The 19986-nt window shown below is 38.5% G+C and overlaps 1 protein-coding gene across 1 annotated transcript; it reads right to left on the bottom strand.

Annotated features, from left to right (window-relative positions):
- Positions 1-15710: 15710 nt before the first annotated feature.
- On the bottom strand, positions 15711-19986 carry LOC146570238 (uncharacterized). The gene is made up of 3 exons (XM_085283145.1): positions 19069-19986; positions 18553-18783; positions 15711-17965 (listed from the first exon to the last, which is right to left on the bottom strand). The coding sequence occupies exons 1-3, from the start codon at positions 19259-19261 to the stop codon at positions 17013-17015; spliced, it is 1377 nt and encodes a 458-aa protein (XP_085139271.1). The 5' UTR covers positions 19262-19986; the 3' UTR covers positions 15711-17012.

Genomic DNA, 19986 nt, shown 5'->3' with positions numbered 1-19986 from the left:
AATTTGAATCTTAAAACAATCCAAAGGTATTTGCTGAAATAGGCTTAGAGAAATTTAAGTATATGATCATTCTGTAGTTTGTCGTATTGCTTTGTATTAGGTGATTATTGGTCAATCTCGAACCTTCCTTTTATCTCAAAAATTCTTGAAAGAGTAAAACAGCTAATTGATCATCTGCAAAGAAATGGTTAATTCAAAGAGTTTCAGTCAGGTTTCAGAATTCATCCTAGTACAGAAACAGCATTACTGAAGGTTACAAATTGTCTTCTTATGGCCGCTGAAAGTGAACTCATATCTGTGCTTGTCCTGCTAGACCTCAGCACACCATTTATTACTGCTGACCACAATATTTCATAGATTAGAGCAATATGCTGGAATTAAAGGTGCTGCAGTGTTTTCCATCAAATCTATTTAATAGACTCCAGTTTGTTCATGTAAATGGAGAATGCTCTTCAACCACTAAAGTTAACTATGGAGTTCCATGCTAGGACCAATTCTGTTTTAATTATACATCCTTCCCTTTAGAAGGCAAAACATACTTTTACTGCTATGCAGACTCAGTGCCAAGCTGAAGTAAAGACAGTGTGTTACATTAGCAAGCTATTGCTACTGAGCTTCAGTTTGGTATACTTTCAGATGCAACATGTACCATTGTGCCTGCTGCAGATTGTCCTTAGTCCTTAACAGTCCTTTTTCCTTCCTCAAAACACTTATTAATGCTTCCACAACAATTTTAGTATGTTCCTACATCCACGGTGCTTATTAAGGGTTTAACGCTGGTTTGTCTTGTACGGTCCATTTGCCATCCTTCACCAGGTACGAACAATAAATGGTCCATTTCCTGAATTGTCTCTTGTTGCTTACTCTTTAAGTAAAGTCTCCACCTTCTCTTCCAAAAGGTTGAAAATTCCACATCCTTCTAAAATGGGCCCGGGAGCCACCGCCAGTCCCCTCTGGGGGCTTCCCCAAACCTCAGCTCAATTTATGTTAAAGCCATTCACCTTTATCTACTAAAAGCACTGTCAAACTTTGAGGACGTTGGCCCACCTAGTAAAAGAAAGATTTACAAATGTATGAGGTGATTTGTGTGCAACTTTTGAGGACTCACAAGAACATACGCCAGTCCACACACAAATACGAAGCAAGTTTGCTGGCACGTTCAACTCCTTTTCAAATGCATGCATCCAAGATGGAAAAAATAGTGATTGTTTATGTAATAATTTTGATATTATCAGTTTCACTGATAGTATTATAATTATCAGGAATTGCATTTTTGTTTATTAAAATTCATAATGACATTTTCTTCCTTTGCAAGTCAGAAAAATAGAAATTTAGTTTCAATATTTAGATGGTAACTGATACTGATACTTAAGTAACACTTGTTATTTCCCTGGAATAGCTGTTGGATAAAAACACTGTTTGGAATTAATGCACAGCAAAATTGAAGGGCATACGAACAGAAACCCTTCCCTCCAACAGACAAAGAGATGGGGGAGGTCTTTGTCTGTTGGTTCCTTGTCTATTAGAGGGGACGTCTGTATAGTTGTAAGTTGAGAAGTGGAGTATTTAACTATTTTCTTCTTGATAGTCTTGCTACAAAACATTTGTTTATTTATTTTATTTTTGGCCTTTTATTGACAGAGACAGTGAAGACATGATATACGGCAACACAAAACATTTGTTGACACTTGCCTTTCTGCCTTTTATCACCTTCCTTGTTATTCTTTTTCACATAGGCTAACTGAAATTGTAGACATGTTAGTATGTATAGCAGCTTGAGCAACTTGGGGAGATATCAATCCATCCATCAGCTATATCCATCTTTTTAAGGGTTGTAGACTACGTAAGATTATGGTAAATGGCCTGTATTTATATAGCGCTTTACTAGTCCCTAAGGACCCCAAAGCGCTTTACATATCCAGTCATCCACCCATTCACACACTGGTGATGGCAAGCTACATTGTAGCCACAGCCACCCTGGGGCGCACTGACAGAGGCGAGGCTGCCGGACACTGGCGCCACCGGGCCCTCTGACCACCAGCACTAGGCAACGGGTGAAGTGTCTTGCCCAAGGACACAACGACCAAGACTGTCCAAGCCAGGACTCGAACCTGCAACCTTCTGATTACAAGGCGAACTCCCAACTCTTGAGCCACGATCATCATGTCATATACTGTGGACATGATGCCAGTCTGTCATGCTTACATCCAGGCCTGTTGCAAACCTACATGTGACAACTAACCTTTCCTGCATGTTTCTGTGCTATAGTGAGGCTGATCCATCTGGAGAGAAGTGTTCAAACTTGGGAGAGCTCTCTCCCTCTCCTTTGCCTCAAAAATGTTACAAATGCGTACAATATGATGCACAAGTAAGTATGATGCATGTAAGATATAAAAATGTGCAGTTATTTGTGCGTAGCGCTTGAGGACTCACAACCACACACTCCAATCTACACGCATACCAAGGAATCAGACCACACCTAAAACCTTTACAAAAGTTTGCATCCAAACCTAAATAAATACAGTAGTGATTATTTATGCATAAAGTGATTACCCACAATTTATGCAGTTGGGTTTTTTTTGCTCATTTGAGTCATGCCTTCACTAATTTGTTCCTGAAGCGTGCCAGCTCTAGACTTTTGTCCTCTCTTAAATTTTTATTTTGCAATTTTTTTAATGTACTTTTCATCGTTATATACTGAAATATTTTGTGTTTTAATTTTATGTCAGATAGAATTAAAGAAACATATTTAGTTATATTCATACAGCTCTTTGCACTGTAAGCCTAATGAAGTCAGAGATCTGATGTATTTTTTCTATAAATATATATATAGAATCACCACGTGATCCCCAGTCAGTCAGTATGATTTAATATGTAATATTAATGTCATTTACACCTCCTGGATGAAAACATGCAACAGTCACGCTAAAACCCATTTCATATTACTATCAAGACCTACTTGAGGTCAAATTGTACCATTAATGTAAATTTACTATCAGTAGTAGTAGCTGAAGTCAGTGTTGATTTGGATTTATATATCAGCATTTACAAAATGAATAACATTTATAAAATTAACTCAAATCATTTTGACAGAAAGCTTTAATGATTAATTCACCCAAGCTATAATAATCTTAATGTAATCCTGTGACATGACCTATTACATGCACAGACAAAGCCTGCAAATTACAGTGAAATATTCCTCTGTGTGTGTGTGTGTGTGTGTGTGTGTGTGTGTGTGTGTGTGTGTGTGTGTGTGTGTGTGTGTGTGTGTGTGTGTGTGTGAGAGAGTCTGTGTCCTAGGCATGCCTTCAGGCAAGCTTGTCAAGTTAAAAAAGTTTCTTTTCTGTAAACAGCCGTCCTTTTTGTCATTTTCATAGGTGTGTCATTCCCCCATTGATAAAAGCTGGAGACCAGGAAGCTGAGGGGGGAAGCACACCTGTGGGCAGTTTGTGTATTTGTGCTGTAGATGTGCTTTGCTCTGATGGGAGCCCAACAGGAGACAAGCAGCAGAAAAGTTGAGTGCATTATACATGTTATATTATGCACATTATACACGCAGGTAAATAAGCAACAACACTGTAATTCATCATCTCAACAGCTAAGCTGCCTCCTGCTAACCATTATTATTGAGATATGTGATGGGAAGCAGCCTTTAACAACTCTTGTAGGATTTTAGTGAGAAAAAAAAAGCCTTTAAAGAAAAGATTCTGGGAACTCGGAGAGGACCAACCCCCATCGATGCCAGGTTTGATTAAAACAGGCAATTTCAGAACATTCAGGTCTCACCACACCGTTTCAGATCAACACATATAAGAAATCAGTTGAATTGGCCAGGTGTGCTAGGTTTAACTAGTTGTTTTGCTAAGAACACAAATACAAGTTTTAAAAACCCATGTAGGCATCTGAAATTAACCATACTGCACAGTCCTCAAGCTCTTTAATTCTCTACAGTGTTTGTAATATTACATCTATACATTTTAATATACTTAATGATGTAGGCCTTGTTAAAAGTTATATTTTTATAGCTATGTGCTCCTATCTGTACTACTTTACTAACAGTTTTTTCTTTATTATTTTTGTTTGATTGCTTTACTGCACAGGTAGAATTATGTGGCGCCATCTTCATCCATTTTTTCTTTCATTCTTTGTGCCGTGGTGCTCCTGACACTGAGAGTCATCATTCATCTTTAGAGCTGTGACATCTTCTGTCTCAGTATGATGGGTGATCTCTCTCCTCACTTCAATGACTATTATCTTTAATTTGCAGAGTCTCAATTAACAGCTTATTGCAGGTCAGTGATTAACAATTAGTTGATTTTTTTAATGCAGAATATTTACAAGGAGGCTCACAGTGGTGCCCATAGCTTTAATATGAACAAAAATTTAGAGGCACAAACTTTTTTTTCCTTGCTTAATTTTATAACATGTTAAATGTTAGACATTTTCGCAATTAAATAATAATATTATATTGCATGATTTTTTTATTTTTGTTTTTTTAGATTCTTTTTTTCCCACATTTTTATCTTTATTGGATAGTGAAGCAGTAAAGACAGACACAAAAGTGGGGAAGAGAAGGGAAGGGGAAGACATTCAGCAAAGGGCTGCAGGTCAAACCCGGGTCTGGCCTCTCCACCAACGTGGGGTGTGGACCAAGCCCCATACTGCACCACTGACTCCCAAAATGCACTCAGCAGATTAATGTATAAACTAGGTGCATTTTATCACAACTACATATTCAATTCATTTCTATTTATAAAGTGCCAGATTACAACAGCTGCCATAAGGCCCTTCATATTTTAAGGTATATACCCTTCAATAATAGTGCTTGACTGTGCAACAGAACCCCTCAAATTAACAATATTGGAATTTTTGTGTGTCTGTAATGGTTAGTTTGTCATTTGCAATTTACTTGAATCAAAATGATATAATGCTAAATCATAAGTATGTTTGTTGTCCATGAATTCTTTTAAATATTTAATTAACTTTTAATTTTTTTTGCCAAAAAAAATTGGAAACGTAAAGCACGTGTTTTTATTACAATGTTAAGTTTCAGTACTTGTATTCTTGAACACAAAAACATGTTTTATTGGTAGAACTTTGGGCTTGATTAGTTCTGAAATTCGGCGTCAATAAAAATATAAATTTTCATTTTAAATGTGTTTTTTTTTTAAGATTTCTAAAATATATTTATTTTCTTGTTTTTATGAGAACTGTTAATACATTTGTTAAGCACTGTATTGTTTAAAAATGAATTTGCTACATTTTAATGTAGTCTGTGTGTGATATTGTTGTTACCTATGATTTTAAAATAAAATAATAATGCTGCTATGCTCTAATGAGAGAGGTCTAATTCTCAAGCTTAAACCTTTTATGTTTTCTAAGGTCTTCAGCAGGAAACTTGTTTGGTAAAAACATTGTAAACTGTAGGAACAGACATACCCACGGCACATTATCAACACGTAAAGAGTTGATTATAGTGGCTTTTTTCCTTTACAGTGTTGTTATGGAGGGACAAAATGCATAGTCTGCATCAATCCTAAAGATGGAGCCATGCCGCATCAGAGCGTAGAGTAAAAGAGATCGGTGTACACGGTGCCTCCTTACTGCACTGAATTCTTCGTAGTAAGTTTGACACCCACAGATGTTTCAGTTCCTGATCCAAATATCTTTCAGGACAATCAGTACATTTGCTCTGTCTTTGTGTTGCCTGCAGTTTAGCCTCTTTTAAAGCTAATGTTTCCAACCTGAGAACATGAGACTTTGGTATTTGGTATGCTCACACAGAGCGCGAGAAGAGCTCTCAGTCCCTCACTGCGTCTGGAGGGAAGGGGGCCGATGGGGGAGGGGACGTACGTACATACATCACACGCAGAGTTAATAGCTGCTAAGAAATCACATTTGGTAAATTGCATTGTGGCACTAACCTTTTCTGTAGTAATTAAATGAGTGAAGAGAAGAGGCTTGCCTTAATGAAGTCTGCAATTTACTATCACACACACACACATACACACACACACACGCAACAGAGTCTGTGAGAGATCATCAGTTTATGAAGCCTTGCAGAGTAGGATATTTTAATTTCTTGATAATAAAATGTAGCTGTTTAAGGGTTTTTTTTTTAGTTGTTTGCTCCTTGTATATGAAGAGCTGCATCTACACTCTCACGTGGATGTCCAGTGGGCTCTCAGGAAGTGATGGTTTCCACCAGAGTTATACCAATCCTTGATTTTGTTATCTGGATGAATTGCTAGTCAGAAAAATGCCTGAAATATGATGATGGCAGATTTAGACTGTAACAGGATTTCTGTGTTGGCACATACTCTCCACTGATTTTGTGCTGTCTCTGGGTCAGTGGGCCTCCAGCTGTCCCAGCAGCCCCTCAGCTGGTGTATGTGCTCAAGGTTTCAGTGCATGTGCAAGAGTGTAACCATATTGTGAGGGAACTGATGGCATGATTCACTTGGCATGAACCAACTCAGCAGCTTCCATTAGTTTGTTGTCAGCAGTAAAATACTGTGAAATACTGAACCACAGTTTCTCTGGATTAATTTGCTGAACCTGATTGGGTGTAAAAGTTAAGCAATGTAAACTCAGACTGTGATGGTATCAATGAAGCACACAACAGTTTTCTCACAGTCAAAATTTATTAATAATGAGTGAAGAAAAAGACCTAACCTGAACTGATGAATTGGTGCTCTAAACAAGGAATAACTGGAACAAAAGAGAACACTACAGGGATCTTTATTATGGCAAGCTGTCTGCATTTGCATCGCCCAAAACTGACTAACTGCATGCTGGTCTGTTTCTTGTGTGTGTTTATGGACTCAAATTGTCAATTTTTTTCATGTCAGTAAGGATAAATCTGTGAGAAATTTATTTCAATAGGAAATATATTCGTGTCAGAGCTAGTATTTTTTTCGAGAGAAACTGTGGAGAAATTACCATGACAACAAAGAAAGTAAAGCTTTAAAAAAAACATGGCAGCTCTTGTATTTTAACCCAAAACATGATTTTTTTTTCCTAAACCTAATCCTGTAGTTTTAAATTCTTGATTTTAACCTAGTCTTATTTTACAAATCAGTGGACTGGAAAGTTGTGTCAAGGCACATAAAAATAATAGAAAATTTGCATCCAGGAGCACGAATCAGGGGATTGTTACTGTTTCATTAACTACAGTGAGAAAACAATGAATATATTTATGCATATATTCACTGTAAGCCTATTTGGCATTGCATATTATTAATATTAGGGAAGACAAAATGTTTCAGCCAGTGTTCCCAGGCCAAATGTTTCCAACGTTACACAATAACCACAACCAGCTACATGAAAACAAAGTGAGCAAATGTCATGGTGATGCTGTGTGGCAGGCACAGCTGGAACCCAAATGCAGTACTCAGGTGAAAAGGTTTAACTGAGAGAGGCAGCTTTTATTTGCTACTGTTACAGAATAAATATATATTCTTAGTGCTTATTTTCTGTTTATGTTGTTTTAAAGAGGCCAGTATAGTAAAACCCCACTTTGAGTTATAATGTGTGCTAAAGGTCACAGAGTACTGTGTAAGACAGGAAACTCTGCACGCTTTGTGCAGGCCTGCAGAGTACAGGAAGTGAAACTGGGTAGAGTACAGCGCAGGAGTTGTTTTGATCGAAAATATGTGTGACTATGTGTGACGTATAACAGAACTATATTATATGCATTTGGCTTGTAATGCTTTAGATTTGCTCAGGATTTAGCCTGTGCTCATACCTTTCCAGAAAGGGAACAAAAACCCAAACACTAAATACAAGAAGAAAGAACATATCCTAAAACTGAATCTGAATCCTGGAAACTAGAACTAGGAACAGACTAGGAACATAACTGAGGAGCGCTGGGAACACACAGCTACAAGGGACAACACGACAACAGGCAGAGGAAGACAGAGGATAAAATACACAGACGATAACGAGTGGATGGGAAACAGGAGGGAAACACAGCTGAAACTAATCGGACATAATGAGACAGGGAGGAAGCAAAACTGAATACACGCAATATTGGACAAGGGACTATCAAAATAAAACAGGAAACATGAGACGCACACTAAGACGTGAACTGACTGAATACAGGGAACAGAGGGAGCAAGAGACACGACTGAGCACAGATGAACATCAGGAACATCAGAACTCCTAAGCACAAGAAAACTAAACACAAGTCACCCAGAAAGAAAATAAACTCAGATTATAACTTTGAGCAGATTCAAACTGTAGAAATACAGAAACACTGGGTCACAGACCCAGTACCATGACAGTAAATTTTCTTCTTGAAATACTTATTGCTACCGTTTGTCTGAGTTATACAACGAATTCGCAAACCAGACAGCAAAAGATGCAGCTACTCAGCTACAATCATCTCCCAAAGCCTTTGCATAATTCACACTCTGTTTGGATACACACCTTCAAAGCAACTTAACAAAAAGTTAACTGCTTATTACCTCTCACCTAATCTCATCTAACATTTAAAACTAAACAAAAAATCAGAAAGTATTAATGATGTTACTGTAACGTCCCCAGCCCTCAAAGCCGGCAGTGTGGTGGTGTTTACAGTGTGGTTTGTTACACAGAGCAGCTTTCCAGTCGCTCCCTGTTGTCCCTGTGCTCATCACCCTCCAGATCCCAGCGTTTTCCCTTACTTCCCAATGAGAGGTAGTGTGATCAGGTGACTGCTGTAAGATGTGATAGCCAACCACACCCTGAACTGTCTGCTCCACCCATCTCCTGCAACCAAGCACAAACCACACACCCCATTCGCCCATCTTAGGCCTGGAACTTGCTTGCTGACACTGGGAGAAAGTGGTTGCAAAGACGATGCTACAATAAAAGGCTTTTTACAGTTGCTTTGGTCTCTGCTTTGGCAGACTGCCACAGTAACTCGTACTTTGCATGAAAAACAATTGCTTACCTGACTACACTCACAGTTCTGACACACTGTGAAATTGAAAAAGTGCAACACAAACTGGAAACCGAAAAGTCTGCCCTCAAAGAAAAAGTTGTCTCATTGCTTCAGCCAAGACTTTTCAAAAGCTAAGTTTACTTTAAAGGCAAATAGTTTCTGCACTATTATGTAGAAACAGCAGATAGTAAAATTATTACATTAATACAATAATTCACAGATAAATACACTGTTGATTATCTGTGTCCTTTATACCCATATCACGTAAGTGTTTAAGAAACCAAAATGTGCAAATAAAACTTGAACATGACAAATCTTTTTTACAAAGCTAAAGCTGTGGCAGTCATGCCTTATCTTGGACTGTAACCAATCTTATATAACAGCTATTTAATCTGATATATTCAATAAATATTATATCTATATTATTCTTGTATTACACACCACCTCAGTGCATGTTTAATGAAAACATTTCAATAACTTGATCCATTTAATTCAAAACTGAAAATCTAATTGGGAAACTGCTGTGATAGCTGTTTATGTGTAAATCCATATTTGTAATTGTGTGCGTATATGTGTGTGCTTGTATGTCCAGTGAATAAAAAAGCATTTAATTGCATTGTTCTTTGATCAAGGCATGTTTATAGTGGGTGAAAGTTACATTAACCTTTTCATCAGCCCTGACATTTCCTCTCCTCCAAAATGGAAAATTAAAGACCATTGGAAAGTCATTAGTGAAATTTACTGCTTCTGTTGGCTGGTCAGCCATTAGAGAGGCTGTGGGACTGTTCACAATCTTCTGCCAAGTCACTTTTTATTGTTTAAAGGAGAAGTACATGTAGACAAAAGGCTTTTAAATATTAATGCAATTAAAATTATATATATAATGTGCACAGCAAAAAATGTCATCAAAGATGAATTTCAATTATTTTTCTTGTACCAGCCTGGGTGCTGTGTGCTCTGGGCAGTGGTGCCTACACTGTTTTTGGCAAGCAGACAGCCAGCAGTATCACATAATTCAACTCCATTCAATTTAGGTTAATTTATATATAGTGCAAAAATTACAAGAACAATTGCCTCGAGGCACTTTGTACGGAGGAAGTAAGAACAGGAACAGGAAGAAGCCTGTGACAGAACCAGGCTAAGGGAAGGGCGGCCATCTCAAAGCACATGCAAAAGCGAAAACAGTTCTTATATGACACATAATAATACACATACTGAATGAGGTAGCATCAAGTATGAGCTAAAGGTGCCAGATAAAACTGAGAGATTTGAGTGCATAGCACAGTGTAGCTGGTCAGTGCTGATAACAATTCACAGATGATCTAGCAATCTCATCTGGGATTTTGTGAGATTGGTGAAAAGATGCTGAGTCCATTTTCAGCTATTCCAATATTTATTCCAATGTTTATCAAGTCCTTGCACCTATTGAGAGCTACTGAAAACAACAACCACACCTATACGAGAAAACATCAACTAGAGAGCTACAAGCTTCTAAACTGACTGTTACTATGTGCAACTTAGGAACATAATTAGCACTTATTAGCACTAACTCAGAGTAACATGTCTTTTTATATTTCTGAAATATATTTCTTATATTATTTTATAAGTCCAGCTGGCACCTTCATGGATAATATTGTGATGGAGTTCATTTTGTAGCCCTTTTTTATACTCTGAGCACTCAAAACGCTCAGCTTGCCTCATTCACCCATTCACACAAACACTTTCTTCTATGCTCTTTTGATGTAACATTCACACACATTTATACTCCAGTGGATGCATCAGAGAGCAACTTGGGGTTAGTATCTTGCCCAAAGATGTTTGCATGCAGACTGAAGCAGATGGCAATCGAACCACCAACCTTACAATGAGTAGGCTCTCTATGCTGCTCTACCACCTGAACTGCTCTACTACAGCTACAGCCACGCCCACACCATCCACACACACTGGTAATATCACTCCAGTAGAGGAAGTGCTCTAAAAAGACGTTGCCTCTCGTTTTTTAAAATGCAGCAGATTTCAGGACTGGCCCATCTCTTCATGCAATGCTGGATTGTTGTTGCTCCTCTAGAAGAAATCAGACCCTGGTTTTTCTATGCATAAGTTGCTTTTTCTTCCTGTGTTTAGCTGCATGTTTAGCCGTTGGACTGTTTGGCTCTTCAGAACTAGTAGTACTGTCACCCAGAAAGCGAAGGATGTTTATCACTTAAAACTTATTTGTTCCCCACAGCTTGCAGCTTTTCCTTAGAAAGAAAAAACATATTGCACTCTTGCAAGCGCATCTCACCTCCTTTGTACTTAAAACTTACCTAAATACTTACCTTGCAGTGAATGTGATCAGGTGTTATTACACTCTGCTTGTAGAAAACCTGTTAAACTTGCCACTGTGTCTGTTTCTGAGTCTGTGTTTTGGTATGACAGTGTATCTATAACAAGAATAAAGTTACATTTTATCTTTTGACTTATTTGCCATAAATAAGAATTATTATAGTGCCTACTAAATAATGAAAGCATTGGTGAAATGTCAGCTACTGCTCCCTTTGAGTACTTTCACTGCTGTATTTGGCATTTGAACACTTCAGGGATACATGCATTCAGTGCATGCCCACATGTTTGAGTAAAATTTCTCAAGTGCCAAAAAGAGTTTTGTATTTTCTAATCAGTTTTTCTTTTTTTTAATTTAGATTTTCTGCATTTAATTCAGTTTATTACAGTTGGTATCTAGAGCAAATTCTCTCTGCTCAGTTAAGATTTTAGTTTCAGTGTTAATTTTCAATGATAATTGTATGAGCTAACTCAGAAGATCACAGTTCAGTGCATTTATTCACACTGACTGAATAGATTTACAACAAACACAATCCAACAAAGTGGCTAGAGATCCAGAGGGCCCAGGGAGTAAGGGAATCCACACATCTTGTATTTACAGGTCAAAATCTCAGTCAGACTCTCGGGGTTAGGATCACCACACCAATGAAGGGAATGGAAGGGAAACCAGCCAAGGAAACACATGGTCAGAATCCAAAGACGTCAGAAGCAGAACAAACACACAGCACCGCAAGAGTGCTGATATAAATTCCAAGGTATAGTATCACATTCATCTTTGCACCTGTAAGGTAAGAATCTGACTATTCTGTCTTCTTCCAATCAGATATCCCAGAATGACTGTGAAGAAATACGGGCAGATTGATATTTTAAAGCTCCCACTTTAGCTGGGGTGCTATTTGGGTGGACAAAACAGATCCTATCACAATATAACTATTAAAGACATAACTAGACACATGTTCAAGTTTTGTAAGCTATCCACTGGAGTGGGTAGCTCCAGTGGATACATTTTTGTTGGCAGGGGACTTACTGGAAGGCGGAAAAAAGACGACCCCACTTTTATTTCCAGTGGCCCTAATCCTCTTCCATACTTATGTTCTGCAATTTACAGTATAAATTAACTCTGAAAATTTAGGGTTAAATATATCGTTACATTGCAAAGTCTGAATTCTACTTCATGGTACAGACCTCTTTCTGCAAGAAAGCGGGAACAAAGAGCAAAGTGCACTGTAGTATAATGTTGTGCAATGCTGCCACCTTGTGGTCCAAGTCGAATGGAAAGTTGATTCAGCTCCAGCTTTAATGAAGCTTACAAACAATCTTCTTATAGCCTCTGACAGTGGGCTCATCTCTGTGCTTGTCCTGCTAGATCTCAATACTGCTGACCATAATAATTTATTACAGCAATTACGGCATGCTGCAGTTATTAAAGGTACTGTGCTAATTCAAGAGAGGTTGGACAGATAGTGAAGCCCCCCTGGCTTTCCTCTGTCATCATATCTGAGAAGAGGTAAAAATTCTTAACATCCAGCCTCATCTGTTAAGAATGATACCGAGCACTACTGGCAGATTTTGGAGCATGTTTTTACTCATAGAATATCATCTTTATTCTTAATCAACGATATAAATCAAAGTCTAAGTCTTTTGGTATGTTAAATGAGAAATAATTGTGAGTAATGAGATCAAGTGTTCTAATGTGTGAATTTTGATTAGTGTCTGCAGTGAAAAGATAAGACATGTGTCACCAACCAGTTATTAAACATGATCCTGAATAAGAGAAATGGTATTAAGCGTATTAATGGTTAAACACAAAATTATAATACATATGTGAGTTTGCTGGTGGTTAATTATGCTTAATTGCTTAATACTGATCATTTACACCAGCGGTCCCCAACCCCCGGGCCTCGGGCTCAGGCGTGAAATGTATGGTTTTCAGGGTTTTTATCGGTTTTCAGCGTTATTTTTTTATCGTTTTTATCGTTAACTCAGTTTTCCTGGGTCTTTTCACGTGTGTTATGAATAAATCTTCTTTTTTTCGGTACCGGTACTAGTTTTATTTTGTTGTATTTATCCGCGACTTAAAGGCCGGTCCGTGAAAATATTGTCGGGCATAAACCGGTCCGTGGCGCAAAAAAGGTTGGGGACCGCTGATTTACACTACAGGTCAAAAGTTTTAGAATACCCAAATTTATGCAGGTATTTATTGCAGTTCAAGTCATTCAAGTCCAATGAATAGCTTGAAATGGTACAAAGGTAAATGGCAAACTGCCAGAGGTTTAAAAAAGGTAAGGTTACCCAAAACTGAATAATAATGTACATTTCAGATTTATACAAAAAGGCCTTTTTCAGTGAGCACAAAATGGGTTAACAATGTAAAGCTGTTCTGCACCAATGGAGGTTAATCAGGTCTTGAAAGCTGTTGCTATTAATTCCTACAGGTGTTCCAACTTTCCTTCATTACTTGCAACCCCCTCTGTCTGCATAAAAGTGGTGTTGGAACACAGGTGAGCATCAGCTGAGCAGTATTGTACTGTAGAAAGTAGTGTGTTGGTCCAAAGATGTCGAAAAAAGGCAATTAACAATAGAAGAGAGACAGACCATCATAACATTTATTAAATTCCGTTCTTTTCATCATCCTAGTGCAAAGACAAGTGGAAGCAGACAAAAACAACAAACACACACTCTACAAACTTTACCAGAGTCATTTAGACAGCCGTTAGCACATGATTGTCCTTATGGGGACCTGATATGTTTAATATGCTGCTGAGAATATAGCCCAGATGAAGCGTATAGTATAGCTTTTATTTTGGAAAGAGCCATTTCTCTGTAATAAACTCTCTTTTCCAAAGATGAGTGTTTTCCCAATCAGATAGATTTTTTTTTTTTATTATTTTGTAGTTTCAGCAACATTAAATTTAAAACTGTACTTTTGAGTTAAAATATATATTTATAATTTTAATAAATAACAAATTAAAAAGGTATCAACATTTTTTTGTATCGAAAAAATATCGAACCGTGACACCAAAGTATGGAACCGAACCAAACCGTGAATTTTGTGTATCGTTGCACCCCTAGTATTTTGCCTGGCAAGGCTTTCAGAACTGGGGTACGTCTTCGTCTGCAGTTCTCAATTTTCTGGAAATGTAAAAATAAAGATCATTTTTTGAGCTTGACCACTCTGAGTCCAGTCTTTCTCTGTCGCCAAAAGAATTCAAAAGAACTGTGCACGTTAGCATATGCTACTTCCGGTGCGGAAACTCCTGTGGGGAGCTTTGTTTCCGGTGTCTTATTCGCGCCTGGTTTACAGTCCAAAATAAGTTAAGCAAATGAATGAATCAAGCGGCGATTTACATTTCTATAGATGTCTTGGGCATTTACCCAATATATCTGTAAATGATGTTCATCGACTTGTCGATATTTTTCCCTGCGCCTCAGAGCAAAAGAGAAAATGGATTCAAATGTTATATTTCTCAGCTGTCCCTCGTTTATCGCGGGTGTTATGTTCTAAAATAACCAGCGATGGGTGAAATCAAGTAGCCAATTTTATTTTTTGACGGTGCAAAACGTTTCGTGGACATCGTGGACATACAGTACTGCACTTCAGAGTCACACTGCTAACGATCGATGCAGCGATTCTGTACTGTACAGGAGAGACGTCACGGAGGAGATCGTCTGCAGCGATCAGGACGCAGGACACAATGTGACGTAAAAATAAGCATGCAAACTTGCACTAAAAAATCTGCGAAACAGCAGGTGAAAGATGAACCGCGTTAAAGCGAGGGACCGCTGTAATTTTGAAGGTCACAACATACCCTTCGTAAATACTAATGTATAGAAATCCTTACCAGCAATCATTCATTTTTTGTGGGGCTTTTTTCACGGTTTGTTAACATGCTGTGTAGGTGTGTACTTGACTAGCTGATCTCGACATAACGGGGAAACATCTGGTTTGACTATTCTTCACCTGTAGTTTGAATACTGAACATTTGCCTGTTTAAATCATAAGACCAGTCACTATACAGAGATGTGCTTCTGAATGTGAAATGTGTCTTCTGCTGCAGTGATGCAGTTCTGCTTGTGTTGAGTGATGTAAACAACTGATCGATCTAAACTCTTTAAACGTCAAAATTGATCATTAGATTTTTTATGACACAACAGTGGTGAGTGTTCCCACCTTCTCCTCTTTGTAACTTAACGCGATCTTTCCGTTTTCAAGTTTTGGACATGATTTTGGGGTATATCTTTGCAGTAGCGATTGACCGCAAAGTAAAGCTACCGGAAATGTACAACCCCACATCCGGTCTCAAACCAGGAAGTTAGCATTTCCTCGTGCACAGGGTCATTTACAAAGTACAAAAAACAATATAATCAGAAAATAAGCACTAAGAATATATATTTATCTTGTAACACACTTAAAAATGTAGGTGTTTCCTATAAAGAAATTGTAAAGAAAGTCAATGTGTCAGTGAGTACAGTTTCCTTCAACATCAAAAGACATCAAAGTGACCCAAAGTGCTTTATAGGCACATTTATTTACAGTCAGGTCTCCTATGAAGTGGTGACAAATTAAAGGGGAAAACAGTCAACAGTTGTGGGTAGTAGTCTAACATTTCAGTTCAAATCCTTCCAATATGCTCAGCTGAAATTACATCTGTGATTCCAATAGCCATAGCACATGACCCATATTTCTACACTCCATAAACCACGTGAGGTGCATCATCACCTGGAAAGACACCACTGTCGTCTGGAGAATAATGTTTTCGCATAGGATAAAGATTATCACTACAAAATAAAAAGGTCAGTACAAAACTATAGTAATGTTAATGTGTCAAATGACAAGTGGACCCAAACCATTTCAGCAAAGTGATACCATCCTGTAAAAGAGCTACCATCTATCTAATGGGCAAATACTCTTGACGCTTTATTACATACACCTTGCAGATATTGAGATCCATCAGACCAGGCAATGTTTTCCAAACTTCTATTGTCCGCTTTTTAAAATCCTGTAGCCACGGTTTCTCGTTTCTGGTTGATAGGAGTGGTACGTGTTGTGGTCTTTTGCAGCTGTAGCCCATCTGCTTCAAGGTTGGATGTGTAGTGCATCCAGATATGCTCTTCTCCATACCTTTATTCGAAGTGTTTGATTTTCTGTTACTTTCCAATCAAATTAAAACTGGCCATTGTTCTCTGACGTCACAGGCATTTTTGCCTGGAAAAGTCCCCCCCGACTCTGATTCTCAGTTTGAACTTCAGCGGTGCCCTAGCATTTTCAACAAACAAGCATTAAAAGAATGTAAAGAAAGCCGTGGCTAACATTTATGTTAGGAAGCAGTTGAACAGCAGTACCTAGTAAAATGACTTGTGTCTATTCTATTTAAACTACTCACAAACTTTTGACACATTTAATTTAGACAGAAGATGTACAAAAAAAAAGAACAAAACATGGAATAAGCTCATTGGTCCTCTGTGCAGACGAGCTTAAGAACAGAGTGAACTTCCTAATGAGCAATTGAATGGGCAGGTTTTGCAGCCTCAGCGATAACAAAAAAAAGTACCAGTAGCTTTGCACTTGTCTTTGTAACATTTTTTACATTTTATTGACCTTTGGGTCCATTAAAAAACAAAAATAAAAAAATATTTTATTTCTGAAAATTCTGTAGATAGTTGGTTATCATTAGTTGGAATGCCATTCACTTAACAGTAAGAAAAAGGTTAACAGTGTTCCTGGATAACAAAAGGACAAAATGAAACAAGCCATTCCTGGATACTACACTGGCTTGTTTACACCACTAATGTTAGGATTCTCTTTATGCATTTTCATATGTTGAATCAGGTGTGTTTTCCTTTGGAAACTTTTATTACAACTTGAACATGTGAAGCATTTGTCCTTGGTGTTCTGTGCCTTCGGAGATGCACTTTCTTCACGTTTCTTGGAGTCGCTTAAAAGTCGTTCTGTAGAACTGGTTCTCATACCTGAGTTTGCTTTGTGAAGAACAAGTTGTGAACCCTGGATAGAAATCTGTGCTGTTTGTGTACCTGTGTGATTATTCAGTTGCTGCCTACAGTTAGATTTCTTCTCAGTATGCATTTTTGAAGAACTTGCAACAAGAGCATGTTTAAATGTAACACTAGTTGAACCTTTCTTAGATTTATCGCTATCCATCAAATCATTATCACTGTCCTCAGTCTCAGTTTCAGATGAATCAGAAGTCTTCTCATCACTAACTGGAGTTGGATCTAATGTCTGGACAGGTTGTGAGTTAGCAACTCTATTACCTATCATTACTTTAAAATGGGACTGCTTTGTATTTATTCTTTTCCAGTCATCATCGCTGTCTTCAGTCTCACTGTCTGAAGAGTCGGAAGTCTTGTCACTAGCTGCTTCGGTCAGTGGTTCTGCTCCTCCACTGTCGTCACCATCACTCTCTACTTGCATATGTTCAGTGGACTGGCAGTCTGAAGACTCTGCGTTGTTGTGAAGCTGAGCCGACAAAGCTTCCTCTTCATCAGCCTCCCTCTTTACAGCAATGAATGGCAACTCTGTGACTGAATTCTCTCCCAGTCCTATACGTGTCTCTCTCTGGCTTCTCCTGAGTTCCTCCTGTTCAACTTCAGTTTGTGAGCATTCAGGCTCCTCTTTCAGAGCAGGTCTCCACTCGTGCTCCTGAGACGGAACCTCTTCATTACACTTCTGCTGCGGCTGATAGTCTCCACGTAACACTGGACAGAAATTAAAAGTTTTAGTTTGGTAGATAATACATCACCAATTATAATAATAATATATCACCTCTATGTGTGTGTGGGGGGGGGGGTCACTTTTTTATACAGGGCCATGTTTAGATTTTTTGTAATAAGCACCTTCATTTAGAAACTGCATTTTGTGTTTACTTGTGTCATCATTGTCTAACATTTACATTTTTTAGATGATCTGAAACATGTAAGTGTAACAAATTTCTTTATTCGATGTATTGATCTCGTATTTTAACCAATCACTTTAGTAACAGTAGTATCACATTGTCACTAAGGTTAGCTTCCCGAGTGGGCCTTTTGCTCTATCACACCTACACACAGACATACTGGGGGCCGTTTAAGTTCATGGGAGACGTTAAACACATAGTGAGACTCCTGCTTATCAGGGATGTAAATCTATAGGTGACAGCTAAGCAAGAAAAAGGTTATAATTCTCTCTGTGAGGGGGAAGGTTTTAAGGATGGGGATGAAGGTATAGCTGCTTTGTAGTGCAGATCAGACAAATGAGCTAATTACTCTTCTCCTGCTGTTACATTTTATTAACAAATTAAACTTACATTTCACAAGGTATGGAGAGCTGACCTCCGACTCCTCTCGGCTCTCAGTCTTTAAAGGGATAAAGCCAAAAGAGAACGTCTCCACTCCTTGAAGTTGCTCTCCCTCATGGCTACTCCACATTTCTTCCTGTTCCTCTTTGATGTAGCGAGCACCTATGTGCTCATGGTTCAAGCTCACTCCCAAAGTTTGTTGTTTCGGTGCTGTGTCTATTTCCAACGCCGGCTGGGATTCTGCAAGAAACGCAGATACAAACAAATATTTGGACAGCACTTTTCTGCATGTGACCTTCCTATAAAATGCATGCTCTCGTGTTATGGTTAGATTTTGCTCCCAAGCAGTCAGACTTTCTTGTAATTTTTGTTAAAGTGCTCTTGTGATGATGTCTTTATTCTGATACAACTTACACAATCTCAGCGACGTCTGATACTTGATTTCCTTTTACCCGTTAAGACTCAACTATAGCAACTGAATTACAATCAAGCAACGGGAGCAAACCGAGGACACGCTGCACAGACCTGTGTGTGGTGAGGGAGCTCCCGGGGTTTTTACGGATTCCAGCAGCCTGCGCTGTCGCTCTGTTTCCTCCACCAAGCGAGCCACATTGTCTCGGTACTCTGCAAAGGTTTTCTCAAACAGTCCCACTATCTCTTCAGCCACTGCAGTCAGCCGCTGATTCACCAGCAGCTTTATTACTTCCACTTCGGACATTTCCGTGCTATAGGCGACGGTGTCGTTTGAGACAAAGTTAAAATAAAAAACGAGCTAAAAGCGTTTTTTTTTCTGGAGAGAAAGACTCACTGAGAAAGACTGAACACGCAAAGAAACACTGACGGTGACTTTTTGCTGTATGATAAATCAACTTCCGAGTAAAAAGAGCGGGGCAACAACGTTTAGTAGGTGCCGGGCGCCATATTACTCCAGCAGCTCTTTCTTCTTCTGTTGGATTTCCGGTAGTCTAACGAATCCAAAGCCTAGAGCTGCCCCCATCAGGCCATTCGTAGAATTACAAGATGATCAAATCCTGACATATGTCTGGTACTATGCAAAAAACCTAAATATTGATTTTATGGGTCCACAATGATCCAAATTGAATACTGATCTAAAGGAGTAGTCTGTAATGTCCACTCTGATGATCAATGCAGATAGTTTCTGTCTTTCACATGTCCATTTTCTTTCAGGATGCTTTCTCATCAATGCCAACCGATGATTCAAAGCACTCATTGTTACATGGAGCAGATGGTGTTTCTGTATCTTGATAGTCTTTTGCAATGAAATGTAATCACACCCTTTTCATTTTCCCATTGCTTCTGCTGCAGAGCTGTTACGCTTTCTACACTCTGAAGTCCCTGTGTCTAATCTGAGGTCAATACCAATCCCTTCCATGCCAGTTCTACTGATTCTCTGGCTTTTTCAAGCCTGTACGATAGAACCAG

This window comes from Mchenga conophoros, linkage group LG7, assembly GCF_057382185.1.
Source record: "Mchenga conophoros isolate Kocher_MC1m ecotype Shallow Benthic linkage group LG7, M_conophoros_male_GT1.1, whole genome shotgun sequence".
NCBI lineage: Eukaryota > Metazoa > Chordata > Actinopteri > Cichliformes > Cichlidae > Mchenga > Mchenga conophoros.
Note: the sequence above shows the minus strand (reverse complement) of the source record. Positions and strands in the feature narration are given on the sequence as shown.

Bases quoted from the DNA above. Each gene is read 5' to 3' on its own strand.
- LOC146570238 (XM_085283145.1), bottom strand. From the start codon at position 19,261: ATGTCCGAAGTGGAAGTAATAAAGCTGCTGGTGAATCAGCGGCTGACT. The intron at 18,784-19,068 runs GTCTGTGCAGCG...CGTTTCTTGCAG, and splicing joins AGCTCCCTCACCACACACAG to AATCCCAGCCGGCGTTGGAA. The intron at 17,966-18,552 runs GTAAGTTTAATT...ATTTCTGTCCAG, and splicing joins CTCTCCATACCTTGTGAAAT to TGTTACGTGGAGACTATCAG.